The sequence below is a fragment of the Lepidochelys olivacea genome (genome assembly GCF_965140295.1).
Source record: "Lepidochelys olivacea isolate rLepOli2 genome assembly, chromosome: 1".
NCBI lineage: Eukaryota > Metazoa > Chordata > Testudines > Cheloniidae > Lepidochelys > Lepidochelys olivacea.
The window spans coordinates 241668318-241688003 of NC_140411.1; the positions used below are offsets into that span (position 1 = coordinate 241668318).

General features: G+C 42.7%; 1 protein-coding gene across 6 annotated transcripts in view; it reads right to left on the bottom strand.

Moving 5' to 3' along the window:
• Nucleotides 1-19686, bottom strand: part of BCL2L13 (BCL2 like 13) — an 82938-nt gene that overhangs the window by 46116 nt on the left and 17136 nt on the right. For all 6 annotated transcript variants that reach the window (XM_084634139.1, XM_084634135.1, XM_084634137.1 and 3 more), the window contains 2 exons: nucleotides 9989-10096; nucleotides 873-1029 (listed from right to left, as the gene is read on the bottom strand). In XM_084634139.1, coding sequence (XP_084490265.1) covers nucleotides 873-1029; nucleotides 9989-10096 — 265 coding nt within the window. The remainder of the gene's footprint in view (nucleotides 1-872; nucleotides 1030-9988; nucleotides 10097-19686) is intronic.

The window sequence follows — 19686 nt, forward strand, 5'->3', positions numbered from 1 at the left end:
AAAAAAAAAAATGGCAACCAAAGCAACTCTATCTCACACTAGCACTTTAGCCAAGTCACTGGGACATCAGTTACATGCCCTGTTGGAATTTAAACATTGATTCCTAAGATGAAAGGCCAGTTCTTTATTCACTCCAGATAGCCCAACTACCCACTCTCTCTTGAAAGGATGCAGTCAATCAACAAGCAAAATAACCCCTTTTCTGTCTCATGTGGGCTCCTTGAGGATCCACCCCACTACACAAAATTTTTTAATTTTTAAATAACAAAAAAAACTGACTTACATTTAAACACGTTTCTGCGCTACCTGAATGTAACTTCTCTATTATTTCCTACTTGTCCCTCATTTTAAAGGCCAGGAGCGTGACAAGCTGAAAGGTACGTTCCTACAATGAAAATGTGGAAGTAGTTCCATTGGCAGATGTGCAACCAAGACAAGTTTAGCAACATCTGGGTACCTAAAATACAGAGATATCAACAACATTAGCCCCATGGTATTGCAGTTATAGCATCCAGAACCTAACATTAAGACTGAGTATTGAGTGGAGATGCTAATCTGGTTTCAGTCCAGTTTCTAGGAAATTTATGATTTGCTAGATATCAACCAGTAGTTTACAGTATGTCAAGTCAATTTTGGAGGCTCAATGCTCAGAAGTTAAAAGGGTTTGAAAATTGCCTTAATGTTCAACACAGCAAAGGGAGTGTTTGTGCTAGATAGATAGATACAGATAGAAATGAAGAGGGCAGGCAAAGGAAGATTGGAAGAGAAACAATACCAAAACAAAGTGCAGTCACATAACCAGCATAATAGCAACTGTAAGAATTTAAAGGGAAAAAGTACCTTCCCACTGAGCAAAGCAAATGACAACTTACTTGCTAAGCAAGATCTGTAGGGCTTTGTGAAGAGGTTCTTTCAGTTCCTGGGACACTTTCTCTCCAAGATGAGCTAAGCAATCTTCTATTGAACTCTCTGGATTGGCAGGACTGAATACTGGAGAAGTGTGGCAGTCAAACCCTGTGCTGGTAAAGGCTGAGGATAAAGCAAAAAAAAAAAAAAAAAACAAACCCCAAAACACTAAATACAATTAGCCACAAAACTGTTCAGACACTAGTCAAAGTTTATTTCACACAGTAAAATGCTTGGCTTCAGAGTAAGTGCACGCTTGTATAACAATTTCAGGAAGACACACCAGGGGCAAATTCAGCCTGAAATAATTAAATACATGGAAGTCTCTGGGCCAAAGCATCCCCTCTAATTTCTTACTTAGACCTTTGTGTTAGCAGGAAGATCCATTCATATATGTGAATTGTAAGCTATACATATTTTGCACAATCACTGAAAACGACCTTTAAGTTACACTTTTTCACAGTTATACCCACTGTGAAAGTTACATCATCATTTACATCACTGCTGAATCTGGCCACAGATGTGGCTAGTTCTGCAACAATGCCTGAGTGCAATTCTTAAAATAATATTCTGTTTGACTAAAATCTTTTCCATCTCTTAATTTCTAATGGGTCATCTAATCCACCCCTGCACATGGAGTACTGTTCCCTACAATAAGTTACCCAGTGACTGGAATTTTAATACCATGATCAATGATAATCATAGACATCACAAATACTGTGTACACACCAGGTGTCCAAGCTGACCTTCACTAAGATTATGGTTTGATGTTATATACTCATAAAGCTAAAAACACATCAGCTAACAGTCAATAGCATTATTAAACCAATATAACAGGGCATTTTAGTGTTCATTAAGTATTGGAATCTACCGTGACACTGAATTTAAAATTGTAAACACAAAAAAGTCAGGAAACACAAAAGACAAGGTTCTCACAGCAACCTTAACTTACTCATCTGGCACATGCTGTACACAAATCTCTCTAAAATATTCACATACCACTGCAAAGATAGCTGCAATGATTTATCCAGGAGCAAAACTGGGTCCTTTTTACATAATCTGGGCAAGTTAAGATGTTGTCAAGCCTGGCCTTAAAAACCTCAGAGGATGGAGATTCCACCACCTCCCTAGGTAACGCATGCCAGTGCTTCACCACCCTTCTAGTGAAACAGTGTTTTCTAATATCAAACCTAGACCTCCCCCACTGCAACTTGAGACCATTGCTCCTTGTTCTGTCATCTGCCACCACTGAGAACAGCCTAGCTCCATCCTCTTTGGAACTCCCCTTCAGGTAGTTTAAGGCTGCTATCAAATCCCCCCTCACTCTTCTTTTCTGCAGACTAAACAAGCCCAGTTCCCTCAGCCTCTCCTCATAAATCATGTGCTCTAGCCCCCTGATCATTTTCGTTGACTTCCACTGGACTCTCTCCAATTTGTCCACATCCTTTCTGTAGTGGGGGGCCCAAAACTGGATGCAATACTCCAGATGTGGCCTCACCAGTGCCAAATAGAGGGGAATAATCACTTCCCTCGATCTGCTGGCTATGGTCCTACTAATGCAGCCCAATATGCAGTTAGCCTTCTTGGCAACAAGGGCACACTGCTGACTCATATCCAGCTTCTCATTCACTGTAATCCACAGGTCCTTTTCTGCAGAACTGCTGCTTAGCCAGTCAGTCCCCAGCCTGTAGCAGTGCATAGGATTCTTACGTTTTAAGTGCGGGACTGTGCACTTGTCCTTGTTGAACCTCACCAGATTTCTTTTGGCCCAGTCCTCCAATTTGTCTAGGTCGCTATGGATCCTATCCCTACCCTCCAGCGTATCTACCTCTCCCCCTAGTTTAGTGTCATCTGCAAACTTGCTGAGGGTACAATCCATCCCATTATCAGGATCATTAATAAAGATGTTAAACAAAAACGGCCCCAGGACCAACCCATAGGGTACTCTTCTTGATACCAGCTGCCAACTAGACTTCGAGCCATTGATCACTACCTGTTGAGCCCGACAATCTAGCCAGCTTTCCATCCACCTTATAGTCCATTCATCCAATCCATACTACTTTAACTTGCTGGTACGAATATTGTGGTATCAAAACCTTTGCTAAAGTCAAGATATATCATGTCCACTGCTTTCCCCATATCCACAGAGCCAATTATCTCACCATAGAAGGAGGTTCCCAAGAAGCATCTCAAGGTGGAGGAGAATACTGAGGAGGCAAATCTAGAGAGTTCACTCTGGACACAGGTAGGAGGGCATATCTGGTGAACGTGTAAACAGAATCAAGTTGTACCCCTGCAGATATCTGCTATGGGGAGATCCTTCAGGGGGGCTATAAAAGTGGTCTGTCACTCTATGAGGATGTAACCCCACCACTTCACCGTGGGTCAAGATACAACCCAAAACCTACTTTAACAGCCTTTAAGTGGATATTGGCTGTCCCTTATGCCTTTTGGAAAAATATACAGTGTGGGATAGGCCCTAAAGATCTTAGTCCTATCAAGGTAGAAGGTGAAGGCCCTCCTAATGTCTATTGTATAAACACTAGCCTCCTTTGTCGAGGCACAGAAAATTGAAAAACGAATCTCTTGGATGACATGAAATTCCAATGAGGTTTTAGGCAGGAAATGAGATGAAGGTACAGCATGACCCCGTCACAGTAGAAGGCAGCATACGATGGGTCTGCCACGAATGCCTTGAGTTCTCCCATTCTTCTTGCTAAGGTAATGGCAACTAGTTATGAAGTACGGAGAGAGAGGTGAGGTAGACATCAGGTCAAACAGGGGGAGGGGGTATTCCTCAAGGCACTGAGGACCAGATTAAAGGTCCCATGGACAAGAGATGCTCCTGAAAGGGGAAATAAACTGTATAAACCCTTCAGGCATACTCAAACTGAGCTCACTGACACAACTTGGCCTTAAAGACACAACAGGTAACATAGGGTCCTTAGGAGTGGAGCTTCTGAGGCTTGTAAAGAGCAGTGAAAACACCAGGAATGGAAGTGTTTCCACTTTTGCTGGAAAGTCTTACAAGCAGTAAGTTCTTTTATCTAGCAGGAAAACGCCTGAAAATTGGCTGAGCAATTTAATTCTATGCCTGAGAACCCCATCTAGGAGCCAAGACTTCAGGTTCAGAGACTAAAGGTTGGGATGAGTTAGAGAGCTGGAGCTCTCTGATAGGAGATCCTCCCTGAGAGGAAGGCAGAGAAACATTGCCACAGAGAGATGAAGTAGATCCGAGTACTACTGAGAAGCTAGTCTCGGCCATGAGGGTCTGGATCACCTTCTAGGGGGCTCCGCAGAGATAGCGTAGAGATAGCATAGATCTAATGTTGTCCTAGTGTCTTTAAAGGAGTGGAGCAAGGAGTCTTTGTGGCCACTGAAGAGCTTGGGCTCTTCAAATGGGAGGTCATCCATAGTATTTTGCACCTCCCTCAGGAGACCAGGACACTTGCTACATAACTACTGTGAAACAGGGTCAGCAACCGGATGGGAGAAATACACCATTATCTTGGTCAGAATGTAATTTTTTGCCTGCCTGTTTTCAAGTAGACAGAATACATGCCTGCTACAGAATACATGCTGGTTATAACAGGACCTCATCGATGGGTATAGTGATCTTACTCTGGTGCGTGATACGTAAAATGTCCACTAGGGAACACAGACTCCTGGACCTCCTCCAAAGGCATCTGAAGGGATTTACATGGACATTTCATTAAGTCCTGGAAGGCCCTAATGTCATCTGCACAGGAGGGCGGTGGTGGTATTACCACATCACCACAGGATGACGCTGACTTAGCTAAAAGGGTCAACCGTTCTTCAGTCAATGGGTCTCTCTCCTCTTAGGTCTTTGGGTCTCCTCGGATACCATGGGAACAAGCAGTACTGGGAAGCAATCTTGTGGCTGTTGCAGTACTAGCAGGCGTTCTTGTTGGTGTTTCTTTCAGGCTTGTACGCTATAAAACTGATCACCACAATGCATTCAGGAGTTCCAATAGGCCCACTGCAGAACTGGATAGGAGAAGGGTCACTGAGGCGTCTGCTGGAAAGGCCTCCTCAGGGTATGTCTCCAGAGAAGAAGGGTGTTACAGTGCTAAAATAGAGCCCTGTATGGAAACCTCCAAGTGTCATCCCCCAAGTAGAATGGGGAGGCTTTGGGCATTAGTACTGGTACCAGAGGCAGTGGATCAGATCCTGTTCTTGTGCATAAAGGTTCAGTCACCAACATGGGCAGCAGGTTTGTATAATTTTTGGTGGTGCCCATTACAGGTCCAAGTCCTGCACCCCCAACACACACCTGCCTTGTAAGCCGATACATATATTTTTAAAAATAATGTAAAAATGGATTGGAAACAGTAAGCATTTAACAGTTTTCCTGTATTTCACAATATCACTATTGTAAGAAAAATTTATTTAACTAAGAATATCAACTTTATTAATACTCTTTTGAATACACAAACAACCAGGCACTCTTGGATCAATAACTCTCAAACAAATACTTCCTAAAATTAAAACAAATGTAGCCCCTTCTTTTGCTGTTCTTTAAGAGGCAGCAAACACTCTTCATCGCTGTTCGGTTCTTGAAATGAAGTCATCCAGGAGACTTGCAACGTCTAATTCAGAGGTAGAATTCTTATGCATGTGCAGAAATGCCAAGTGATTTAGATGTTCTTGGCCCATTGTCATTCACAAATAATTTTTCAGTCTGTGCAGGCAACTGAATGATCGTTCAACAGTGAAGGTTGTAGTCAGAATTGTGTAGAATAATTTCAGGAGAATTGTAACTTCTGACATGTCACTCAAGTCTTCATTTTGTTTCAGAAATTGCTTCACTTCGCTCACCGAATTAAGCTGGCAATTTCTCAATCTGGAAATACCACTCAACATTTCTAAATGAAGAGATGGCCGCTTCATGTTAATGTCACCATGGAAAGCTTCACTTATTGGGACAATGTCTTGTTTCGAGCCATTTGCTGCATCAGTTATAGGCTTCTCCAATTTTACTGCGAAAGTAAAGCTTTCTGTTGAAAACCTCTGTTCAATGGCAAACTTTGCAAGCATCAATGATACCAACATATATTTGAAGAAAATACTCTTTGGGGTCACTGAAGGTGTAAGGAAGGCTTCCATGGTGAGCCATATTGGTGGCTTGCATTTTCTCAGGTGTGTAGGATCATCTAAATAAAGATTTCTTGCCTTCTCTACTGTTGATTCCCAGAAGTGACTGTATGATGAGTCGGTGCGCTTTCCGTCACTTCATCTTGGCCTTGTAGTTGTGGAGCAGTGATTTAATGCTACTGATCCTGAGAGTTCATCTTTTTGGGCACAATGGTCATAAAGAAGGCTCCCCTTCATTCTGAAACTCTCTGAATGCTGCCATACGCTTTGATAACTCCCTGAAGGCATTGAGATCTTTCACCATCGAAAACATATCACAACATTCTGGAATATTATGTAGGGTACCCTGCGTGGCAAGGTTAAGGGAATGTGCAGCATAGTGCACAAATTCCGCTCTTGGCTCTCAATCCTTCACTCTGGCTTTGGACACCAGTTAATTTGCCAGATGCATTACTGGCTCCGTCATAACACTGTCCCCAATAATCAGAAAAGTGCTAATCACACCAGAGAAACGTATCTTCCACAATTTTGAAAAGAGAAGCAGCATCCTTCACATCAGTTTGGCAAAACCCAATAAACTCTCCATAAATCTCACAGTCTTCACTAGAAAAGAACATTAAAGAAAAACTGACTTGTTCTTTTCTTGACAAATCGGTAGTCTCATCCATTACAATGGCGTAAAACTTTGAAGCCTTTATCTTTTGCACAATTTGTCTTAGCGCCATCATTTTGAGGATTTCGTTAATAACCTCATGTGACAGCCACTTGTATTTTGTGCGACTAAGCCACTGTCTCAGTTCTTCTGAATCTGTACTGCGTAGCAACAAGAGCTGCATCAAATTTGCATCACTCTCATTATGTCCACATAATGTTATTCCTTCTTGAGCTAGGTACTGCACACTGTTAAAGATTTTGTGCAGTGCATTCCTAGCTGATTGTGATTGTTTTCTGTAACTGGCCGACATTAGCGCAGAAACATTTACCTGCGATTGCAGAGCATCATACTTCATTACCGCTTCTTTGTGACAGAATGATTTTTTGTGTGATGTAAAACCACACAATGTGTCTCCAATCTTGAAATCAGGACGAAATAAACTTTGGTTTGGCCTTAGAAAATATTAAGATCTGCAACAGTTTTTGCAGACTGAGCAAAAAGCTCTAATTCATTATTGAATTCCAACAACGTAAATCTTGATAGCCAAGATTGCTGAAAACTCCTTTTCTTATCTTGTAGATTTGCTGCATCTTTCTTTTGTATAATTTCAGTTTGAAAGCTGGGTGTTGAACTCAGGCCGTCACTTGATGAATTACCCTTTTCTTCTTTTCCTCTGGGTAATTTTATTAAGAATGTATCCATTGTTGATTATTACTGGTCCTACAAATCAAGAATTTGTTGCTGAGATAAAATGAAGCTACAATGCTCCTGCGCCACAAGATTACAAGGGCCAATTAAAAGTGGAAAGTCAGAATCAGCATTCGCCTGCTTCAATACATTATATTTTCTTGTACCTGTATACAACCAATTATATACTTTAAAGAGTGTAAAATAATCAAGTATTGTGCTAAACACAATCATACCCCAAACTGACCACCAAATTTAAGTTGCGTGTTTTTCCCCTCAGGTGAGGGCTCTGGGGATGTGGGGTTCACGGTGCAGGATGGGGCTCAGGGTTGGGGCTGAGGGTTGGGGTGCAGAAAGGCGGCCCCAGGGTTAGGACCAGAGAGGACCCCCTCAATATTCTCCCCGCCAGCAGCAGCGAGCTCCGGGGAAGGGGCCCCCTTCCTCCTCCCCCCAGCAGCACATTCACCACTGTCACTGCACATGCTCCTAGGGTCCCTATCAGATCCAGGAAGTCCCCTCGCCTCCCCTGTAGTTGGTGCCAGGGGCGCGCTGCCATCACATGTGGCCTCCTCCCCTTCTGCTGCCCCTCACCATAGCCTCACTGCGGGTGGGGGGGGATTGGGTTGCCCCTTGCACAGTGTGGGGCAGGAGAGGTGACCGAGTGTCACAACACTCACCCAAGCCCCAGCTGCTCAGCTCAAGGAAGCCCACTCACCTCCCCTGTGGTGGGGGGTGTGCTGCCATCACATGTGGCCTCCTCCCCTGCTGCACCCTGCTGCCCTTCACCATAGCCTCACAGGGATGGGGCTGCCAGAAGTGGTGGCTGCAGGCAGGGGGGCATGGATCACATGGTCGGACACTCACCCAAGCCCCAGCAGCTGCTCAGGTGAGGTCCAGACTGTCTCCCGGAAGCCCCCTCAGCGTCGTCTCCTGGTGGGTGCCGGGGCGGGGAGGGCTGCCAATCATGTGTGAGCCTCCTCCCCCTGCAGGTGCAGCAGTCTCCTAAGCCTGCCGCCAGAGCCACTCTTGTGTTGTAGGCAGCAGCGACTGCCAGCAGCAGCAAGGCAGCGGCAGGGCAGTCACACACTTGAGGCAGGGATGCTCCGGGTCCTGGGGAAGGCACGTGGGGGCGGCAGGTGAGGGACGCTCAGGTGGAGGCACGCAGGGGCAGCAGACAGGGCCCGACTACAAACATTAGTGGAGCCAGGCCCCCCCGGTCCTGAATATTCCTGGAGCTCGGGCATCATGGACCCATACCACTCACTGCCCCTGGTCACCAACTGTAGAAGCAGCACTGGGGGAGAGGCTCTTACAGTACCCCTTAAGACAGGTGACTCCAGTTTCTCCAAGATGAGGAGATCCTCATGGCAAAGGAATCCAGAGGGTGCTGGTAGGCTACGACAGCAAATGGTAGGAGCCCAAGACGATAATGGTGATTGATGTAGGATTGGGGATGCTGCATGCAGTACCAGAAAGGCAGACGAGATGACCTCTCTGTGCTCAGAGAGTTTATATCTCATGGAGGGCAGTCCTGGACAGGGAGCCAGGGGTCGGTCTGGCTGATATCAATGTTTCCAAGAGGATGTCCGTTCCAAAGCCCTTGAGATAGTCTTACAGTCCCTGGTTTTAGATGCACCTCGGTGACTAGAGGCATCAGACAGTACCAAAGCAGGTCTCTCTTGGTACTATGAAACTGAAGACCTCCTATCAAGATGACTTCTTAGGTGTTATCAAGGTTTTGGTACCAGTGTCAGCTGCAGACTCAGTTGTACCCATTATGGGAGGTGAGGTCTCCAGGTAGTTGGCTGTAAGAAGTGACTTTTCCTATTGAATACTCTCAAAAAAGGGGTGAGGGGCTTTTGTCTTTTAGAAGGCTTCATTTCTGAAACCTCCTCTGGAGCTCTGGAAGTCAACTATGCAGCTTGAGCAATTGAGGCTGATGTATAGTGGGGGAGAAACAGACCCTACCAGAGCTAAGGAATGTTTCAAGAGGAGCTTCAGCCGAGCCTCTCTATCCTTGCAGAACCTGCCCTTAAATCCAGTGCATACTTTACACTTGGATGGGATGCGAGATTCTCCGAGACACCAGAGAGAGCTAGGGAGCCCATCGCTACAGGGAAGAGACCTGTGGTGGGTCTGGCAGGGCTCAGTCTTAGACATAATCTGGGGAAGTGCCATAGGCCACAACAGGTGATACAAGAAATTCAGGGGCAGAAAGAAATGGAGGGGGGGGTGGGAAGAGAGGAGCAAAAATTGTGTTCTAAGAGAACAAGAAAAAATAAAAAATATAAACTAGCTAAGTAAATAAAATAAACAAGAAAATGTGAAAGGCAGGAAGAAGATGCAAACAGCAGACACCACAACTGTTCCGTCTCAAGCTGCAGATGGTTGGGAAAGAACTGGAGCAGCCGCAGGTCCATGTATGTCCTTGCCTGGGAACACAAGGCACTGCTTTGCACAGGCACAGATCCTGCTATTTATAATCTCTGGTCAAGAACGTACAGATGCGCACACATGCTACAATGGAGAATGCACATACTTGACGAATTGTAACAGTATAAGGTAAGGTTGCATCAACTGAAACAAACAGGGGGAGAGGGAGAAATCCACCAAACAAGCACAGACCTTCCAAAATTTCTTCATCAAGATGTTTTAGCTCCTCCTCAATTTCTGTCTTAAGCTTCTCTAGAACCTCTTTCTCCAGAGCTTGTGGTATTACAGACTGCTGGGGCCCTGAAACAAACCAGAGAAGTTGGTCAAAAGGTGCACTATCTGCCAGGAGAATTTAATGGTGGCCGATATAAAAATGTAAAAGTGAAAAGAATCTAGAATTTAGTTGCACAAAACAGAGATCAACTTCCCACAGCAACATGAAGTCTGACCTCTTTTTACATATTTTACAATGGAGCTTTATTACATGGATCCATGTATAATCCATGTAACAGTCTATCTTACACACATGCAGAATACTCTATTTGGTTACAATAAGAATATGTAAAAAGTGTTTAACAAATTAATTAGTAAACAACTAAAAGGAAGGCCACAAACAGCAAATAGTGAACACTATTTTAAATCCAAAAATGAACTTAAGAGTAATTTTCAAAACCATCATAATCATAAACCAGAGGACGCAAATAAGCAATATGCAAATAAATACAGTCAGTCAAAACCATATCAAATTACACCAAATCAAAGCAGACAGCATCAGAAGTTACAACATTTATCAAGTCACATCTGTCTCCTCTAAATACAGAGAATAAATATAATTTGATATTATTTTGAACACTAAATTTTGCAGAACTACATACACAAAAAATCCAAGGACGCTATCAACCAACAAAAGGCATCTCATTCTCCAGATACTGAAGAATCCCAAAATCTCTATTAGGCAGCCCTTTCATCTTTTGAGCTTTATGGTCTCCTGTTCATATAGGGTCTACAGGTCACAACAGATCATCTAATGCAAAGCTTCCAAAGTCTTGTTCTAGATATTCTAACAACTAAACCAAATTATTTCAGACATGTCAACAACACTTGTCTTCATTCAGAATGGTATAATATCCCAGGTGTTTGACTTATGATCCGGTAAAATCTAAACAGGTGAAAATACATTGAACATTCAAGGCTTTCAGAAACTGCTAACTGGATTTTAATCTAACTGCCCGGAAAGAGTTCACCTCTGGGCTGAGACAGAGCTCACAAAAATGCTGCTTAAATAGCTGCTCTTTGGGAAAAGGTACAAGCCACAAAGAACAGGTGCTTAGAAAGAACGTGCCACATAGAACTCTCAACACCTAGCCAACCTTTTTTCCTTCCCTTTCCCCCATTCTCAACCCTTTTCTTCTGGCTCCTTCCCAGAAACTTTCAAATAAGCCTTTATATTCCCATGTCCTAACGATCTCTGTTCCATCTAAGTACTGTCATATTTCCCCTGAGCTCACTAAGCCAACGGTCTACTCTTGTTTTCTCTACTTCTTTTCCTCCAGTTCTCTACAATGTACTCCAGTCCGGTCTGCATCCATTAACTCAAAAAACTGCTGACTCAAAAACTGCACAATAAGTAAACTCTTCCAGGCCAACTCTTAATTGTTTATCAGTCCTCATTTGTTCTAATCTCAGTTTCCTTCAACAGCATCAATAACTCTTCTCCACAAACTAGGCTTCTATGATTATGTTCTCCTGGTTCTTATCTCTCCTTACTACCCTCAGCATTCCATTAGATGCTCCACTCTGTCCCTCCAGGTTTCATCTTTTTCCCCTCCATGGTGATTCTATTCATGATCATTGTTTCCCACATTTCAGATATTTTAAAAAGCCTAGTAATATTCATTTGCATTGCTTCCAGTGACTTCTGTATTTGAAAAGTGAGCTGGAAGTGTTTTCCTAAATCAATCCAGCTGAGCCTGGGTAGGAACTTCAGAATTGTTTATATACACGCTATTCTCCAATTGTAGCTACCTGTGTGAAGCGCACTCACGCCAACTGAATGCATGAGTCAGCTGAAACGGTTTACAGTTCCTGATGTGAACAGTTCGAAAATGCAGCAGATGGCCAGTCCCATTTCATTTTTCTCAGCCCCACAATTATGAAATTATCTCCACCTCTCAAACTATTTTACTTAGCTTCCCAAGTTCCTCTCAAACACTCTCCCTCTGAACTATAAATTCAAGAAAAGAGCTCTTCCTTATTTTGTATCATGAACAGCCACACACTAATGCTTTATCAATTCCCTCAATATCTCCTCCTGGAATGGCTGAAGTACCACTTCACGATCAAGACCAACAAGTACATACACATACAGCCTCCTGTTTTAACATATGCCTCACCCTGCCCTGCTTGAAAGGAAGGCAGCAGCCTTTGTAGACAACGACCTGTTCTCATGTGACGAACGTGATGCTGATTGCACATGACAAGCTGTCATACTTGATAACAAGTCATGTGGAAAATGCGAGCAAGAGAAATCCCACTACTGCCAGTGTACAAAAGAATTGTTTTGATAACTGATGCTGCAGTGTTAATGGTTTCCATCTCATCAACACCCTCAACTTTACAGCAGCAGATTCCAAAAGTATAAAAGAATTTAGTGGTTCCAGAGCATTAAAAAAAAAAAAAAAAAAAACCACCTCTATCCCTCTGGCTCAGTGACTCCACAGGGAGCAAACACTGCAAAGATCAACGGACTCCAGCTCCCTGCAGTTCCATTCTCTTGATCCCCATCAATTTAAAGAAACATGCCCAATTTCAGAGAACAGTTCAGTGCAAAATGAAGGTTCTTAAAAGAGAAGTACTCCTTTAAATAGTTTTCAAAGCTGTTCAAAAGTAACCAGAAGAAAAAGACTGCAGTATCAGCTTCTGGGAAAATGGAAGTATCCTATGATGATCTCAAGTGACACCCCATGGCCAACCTGGAAGTGGCACTGATAGGGGCAAACTTAGCTTTCCAAGGATAAAAGGACAGGTCGCGCAATGCAGGCCCTTTATTGGCAAGTGGATCCTGTAGGGCCCTTCACTTCCCCACAGGCCAAAAGCACAAAGAACACAGTAATTTGTATCACAGCACTCCAGTTTGCATGAGTTAATTATAGGTGTGTGTGATGAATGTGCAAGTTTTTGTTAATAGATTTATGATCCACATGTGTATCTCAGTTTATGTATTATACACAGAGTGTAGAAGAGAAGGAGACATGCCAAGTGTCACATATTCTCTCTGGGATGAGACCAAATACTTTAACAAGCACTGGCTGGAATCACACATCAGAATGGAGAATGGGACAATGGGAGCCCCAGTAACTAACATTATCACTTAATGACGAGAAAGTCAAAGCAGGACAGAGGAGATATCAAAAAATTGGATTTTTTTTATTTAAAATTGGATTTTTTTGATAAAATGCTCTTTGAGGAAAAAAACCTGTTTAATTAAGATACATTATAGCTCAAAGATATCTCATCATGGAATAGGGATTATCAATTCTAATTCTATAGTATGAGACAATATATTCATATAATGTTTAAGAAAAGTTTTGTAAACGAGTTCCAATAATTCATTGATTAGGGACCCAATCTTATGGGGTTCCAGGGGCTTCTGTATAGATTAATCTTTCTATCTACCCAATGGGACTCAGTGCTCAGTCTAGAAGATACCATCAGAGATGCTTAGTTTTGTAGTTCTCGAACTCTGGATTTGTTCCTCCAGAGATAACACACTTGTTAACAGCAAAAATGTTTTAAAATAAATAAATAATATGTAGAGGTAAGAAATAACAGACCTCAACCCTACTGTCCCTCTGAAAATTTGTGTACACAGAGCCAATCCCTTACCTCTCTCTAAAAGTGCAAAGTTTCAAAAAGTTCAATGAATAGAAGATTGTTGGAGGCGGAATAGATCTAGACAAGGAGAAGTAGTCTAGAGATAAATGTGAGAAGTGAGGGACAGGCTGTAGAAACCAAAGTGAAACTGTTTGAGCAGCATATTCCAGAAGTCTTGAGGTCTTTCTGAGTGCAGCCTTCATTGATTTGAGACCTACCATACCATTCTCTCACTAGAAGGGAAAACCTATAATGGCAGCAGGCTGTAAAAGAGACCCAGTTTGGGAATATTTTAATGAAGTTCCTCTACCTGTGGATAAGATAGGCATGTGTGCAGAATGCAAACAGTGCAACAAAGAAATGCTAGGCCTGGTTGCCCAAATGAAACAACATCATGTGAAGTGTTCCTTCTCAGGAGGAAACTGCCTTGAAGATGATGAAAGGAACATGTCTGAACATGCAGGATCTTCAGGTTGGTAAACTTTTTTATTTCATACTTCTTTCTTAAGGACTGCCTGTCTTCCTTCTGGACTATTCTTGAATTCTCATGTTTGAGCAAAAAATATAGTTTTTACTCTACGGTACTGTCATTTTAGATGCAGTTGTGATAAAAAATAAATAGCTGAAACAGGCAGATCCTCCTTTTACAATTTCACCTTTAAAGTAGTACTGTCAGTGAATGCAATGAGTAATACTAAATGAGCAGTATGGTAATAATAATTAAACAACTGCATTGACTTATTTTGTTTAGGAGAATTCATCCTCAACATACAGGATTTTGAAGACTCTCCACCTTCAATATCACCATCATTTTCTATAGTTTCAGAGTTATCTACCAATGATAGTGTTTCAGTCACATCATATGTCACACATAGCCACAGTATATCACCTGTAGCAAAAAGAAAAAAAAATCTCCATCATCCAGAAACCACCATAGATAAGTTTGTGATAAGAACCAGCAGATTACACAAAGAGGTAATTGATGAAAAAATTGCCCTGTTTGTTTATGCAACAAACTCTCCTTTCCGTATGATTGAGAACCCACACTTCATTAACATGGTTCAGTCATTAAGACCAAGATACAGTCCACCCAACAGAGCAGATGTTGCAGGCAAATTGCTGGATAAAGTGTATGAAAGAGAAATTGAGCAGCGTGCAAAAAGGTCTAGAGGGTGAAATTGTTAACCTGAGTCTTGATGGGTGGAGCAATGTCCTCAATGATCCTGTTGTATATGCTTGTGTGACAACAGAAGAAGGGAATGTCTTCCTTACGGAAACAATTGATATATCAGGAAATGCACACACAGCAGAATACTTACAAGAAGTACCAGTAAAAGCTATAACAAACTGTGAAAAAAAATTCAAATGTCTAGCACGCAGCTTGGTCAAAGACAATGCTGCAAATGTATCCAAGATGAGAAGAAATTTAGAAGAGTGTCCCAAACTAACAACATCCAGTTGCAGTGCTCATTTGATGCACCTCTTTGCCAAAGACTTCAGTGTTCCAGAAATAAAGGCTAATGTTGCTGAAATTGCAAAATACTTCCCTAACACCCACTTTGCAGCAGCAGCTGCTCTGAAAAAAGTGGGAGGAACCAAGCTAACTTTCCCACAAGACGTGCAATGGAACTTAGTAGTGGACTGTTTTGAGCACTATATCAAGAACTGGCCTAATCTGACAACAGTTTGTGAACAAAATCATGAAAAAACAGATGGCACTGTCACAGTCAAACTTCTCAACATTGGGCGTAAGAGAAATGTTGAACACATGCTGAGTACCCTGAAGCCTATTTCTGTAGCCTTGAACAAAACGCAGGAAAATAGCTGTTTTATTGCTGACACTGGTGATATTTGGAAGGAACTGAGTGAGATATTAAAAAGAGAAATCAGCAATGACAGAGTTAAATTACAAGCATTAAAAAAACCGAATGGGACAAGCACTATCTCCAGCTCACTTTCTTGCAAATATTCTCAATATTCAGTACCAGGGTCAAACCTTAACTGCTGAAGAAGAGGAGCTGGCTATGACATGGACATCCAGCAATCATCCCTCCATAATGCCAACTATAATAAACTTCAGAGCTAAGGGTGAACCATTCAAGAAATAGATGTTTGCTGATGTTTTAAAGAAAGTCACACCAGTGAACTGGTGGAAGTCACTTAAGCACTTGGATTCAGAGGCTGTTGAAGAGCAGTAGCTTCTTTTGCCAGTGTAGAAAGAATATTTTCTTCCTTTGGACTAATTCATTCCAAATTGAGAAATCTTTTGGGACCTGAAAAAGCAGAAAAGCTTGTTTTTCTTTTTCAGATTATGAACAAATAGGAAAATGAAGGTGACAACGACCAAGTTAGCTGCAAAAGCCAATATTTTAAGTTTCTCATTTTGACCTGGCTGACATAGTCTATTTAATTTTTTTTTTAATTTCAGTTAACTATTTTAGTTAAACAATTTTAACAAAAACAAACCTGATTTTAAAAAACTTGAATGTTTAACTAAATTCAAAAATTCATATGACTGTTTTGTTAAAATATTAGATGTTTGTTGTTGAAGAAAAAAATCCTGAATACATAATAATGTTGTTTTAGTTAAATAAAACAATTTAAATGTCTGCCTGGTGATGTTCTCCTCCTAACAGAGCACAGCAAGAAAATCCTCCAATTATTAATGATTAACCTGTTGAATTGGAGATGGTTCTCCTCCCAATGACTTCATAAATATCTGCTTCAATTACCTTTGGTAAATGAAATAACCAGACAATCATTCATTTTCTGATATAGCTGTAAAACTAATCTGAAAAGTTTTCAAAATAAATCACTTTAAAAATGTACAGTGTGTACCTTCTAAAAAGGAAACCTACATCTATCACTGAGTTGTGAAGAATATGTATTAAGGTTATAACAACCACCAAGAATGCACTTTTATGTAGATATCCATGATTAAATCAAGTCTTCCTGAGTAGTGATTTAAATCAAATTGATTTAAATCAAATCCACCCTGAAACAGGGTGAGCATGTGAACAGAGAGGCCATAGCAAAGACAAAACGATAATATGTACAGACTGTCTTAAGGCTGCTGCTGAGAACTCAGGAGTAGAGCTGAGCAAATTCATTTTTTCAATCTGATTGCAATTCTGAAAAATAAAAATAAATTGTTTTGGGTTGAACCAAAAACATTTTTTCTTCAGTGAACTGAAAAAGTCAAATCATCAGGAGGAGGAGGAGCAGTTTCCTTCTAATCTTTCGATCAGTGGTTAGGGTACTCTCCTGGGACATAGGAAACCCAGAGTCACTTCCCTGCTCTGCCTGATTTACAGAAGGGACTTGAACTTGGGTCTCCCACAATGCAAGAGAGTGTGTCCTAGCCATTGGGATGATCTGGTAAAGGTCTTTCTCACTCTCTTGTTGAGAGACCAAAGTTCATATCCCCGCTCCAATTACTATCGATTATTTATAAAATGTGGAATAGCTTCAACAGGACAGATTGAGATAGACCCACAACAGATATCCCATCTTGGAGCTATCGCTTCTGCCTACGGAATCTGATTTGAACCTGGTTTTTACCACGCTAACCTAAGGACACTGTATTCCAGTTGACTAATAAATGCTACCTTGCTTTGAAAAGGCCTCTGGGTATTGCTGCAAAAAACTTATTGAGTACACTGCTCCCTAATAAGGCAAAGTTTTCAGGAGTCTGATTTCATTTGGGCTGCAGCAAGGCACGGTATGAAACAAGGATGCTGGAGCTCAAAGGCTCATTCAAGTAATCTTTGAGGTCATGTGGTCTCCACTTGTGAAGAGTGTGGATGCTTGAAGTCTGGCACATCAAAGGGGATACTTCCAGGAAACTGTTTAAAGGCTGCCCTCTTGTTGCTATAGTAGATATAGTTTTCTTCCTTCTTCAAGATCAGTAGGCTAAAGTTGATGTAACTGCTGCTTTTTAAGCCAAAGCAACAGCAACCATACAGTCAACACTTCATAAATAATGCACAAATGGCTCTATACTCCATAAAATAAAAGGTATGTCAAGCTAAGTGTTAGCTGTATTCAGAGATGAGCTGCCAAAATCTTAACAACGGGTTCCCTCCTCAACCCACAAGGGAGTCGTTGCCCACCCCCACCCCCTGGGACTCCTGCCCCATCCAACCCACCGTATTCCTTGACACCCCCCTCCCGGACCCCTGTCCCATCCACCCCCTCCCCTGTCCCCTGACTGCCAGAACCAGGCAGGAGGGTCTCATGGGCCACTGTAGTGGGTGCCCACCTCGCCCCCAAGAGCCAGAGGTACCTGCCAGGGGGCGACGTGGGGAGTCCCGGAGGTGCTTACCTGGGGCAGCTCCCAGGAAGCATCTGGCAGGTCCCTCTGGCTCCTAGGGGCAGTGGAGTGTAGCTGGGGGGGGGGGGACAGGAGAGCGGCTGCTCCCCCACTGATCACATTTTAAAAGTGGCACCTTAGGCGCAGACTCCCTGGGTGCTCCGGGGCTAGAGCACCCACTGGGAAAATTTGGTGGGCGCAGAGCATCCACTGGCAGCTCCCCACCCTGCGCCCGGCCCCAGATCACCTCACCTCCGCTCCGCCTTCGCTGAACATGCTGCCCGGCTCTGCTTCTATGCCCCCCCCCCCCCGGCTTCCCATGAATCAGCTGTTCGGCGGGAAGCCTGGGAGGGCTGAGAAGCAGGCCACGGCTTCCTGCTCAAGCCGAGGTGAGCTGGGGCAGGGAGCAGTTCCCCTGCACACACACACCCCCCACCGGTTACCTGCTGCAGCGCAGGTGGCCCTCCTTGCGCCCCAGCTCACCTCCGCCTCCCTGGGCCTGAGCGGGAAGCCATGGCCTGCTTCTCAGCCTGCGCCAGCTTCCCACGCGAACAGCTGATTCGCAGGAAGCCGGGGGGGGGGGGGCGGGGGGCAGAGAAGCAGAGAGGGTTGGCGCCTCTGAAGAGTGGAAGTTCTCACTCCTTACCATTGGGGGATCCCAAGCAACTCCTTTCCATTTGCATTTAGTGGCTCTCATACCACACATAATATAAATAATAATCATAATGATCAAGCAGATGGAATGCCATACATTTGTACTGTATGAGCTGCCTGTTAAGCAACAAGAAATGGAAAACTGTTACAAGCACAGAAAACAGTAAAGGAGACACCAAGAGTGAGATAAGAAAATAAGAGGATGGAGAGGAGATATGAAGGTAGGGTGAGGTTATGTAGGGCCTTAAAAGTGAGAAAATGGAGCTTGAATTATATATCAGTTTGAATTATATAACTGATGACAAGCAATGGGATTCTGAACAGGTAAAAAGGAAAACAACATCGGCAGAGCAGGAGAAGAAGTTGACTTTCGCAGTGGCATATGAACGGATAGGAAGGTGGGGATGTGGAGAAAAAGAGTAATGATGGCAAGAGATTACCAGTGTTTGTCCGTTTGCTGAAGGAAAGGAGGCAGGTTTAAAGCAGTGGGGATGGAAAGAACAAATTTTGAAAGTATTGCTGTCCTAGAACAACGAAGAGCATGTCTGAGACAACATCCCTCTGCAGCATAAGCAAACTTGTCTATGTTCTCTAAATAGCAGACTTGTTAGTTAGTTATCTTTGCTCAGAAGCTCTGTGTTTTACTAGCTTTCGATGTCAGTTGAATACAAAAACTTGTACTGATATTTTGCTCTTAATTCCGTTTCAGTATTGATCTTTAATTAAATGCTTATGGGATTCTCCATTTCCTCCCCACTTTTAAACAACTCAGATCTGTTTATGCAAACATAGAAAATAATTTTGAGTTACAGAAAAATACTGATTCCTCTTGGAATATTGTGTTCTAGTAATGAAAATGTCTATTTCAAATAGTGGCTTTGTTCTTACCCAATGTGTGTTTATTGAAACAAAATGTAGTTATCGCAGATTAGGAAATGGCATGGTCACACCTCCTGTGATAGTCAAATAACCCATGCTTTCCCACAAATAGCTTTATGAAACAGATAAATCATAGATGCGACAATGCATGGGTGTCTTGGTACTCAGGTGC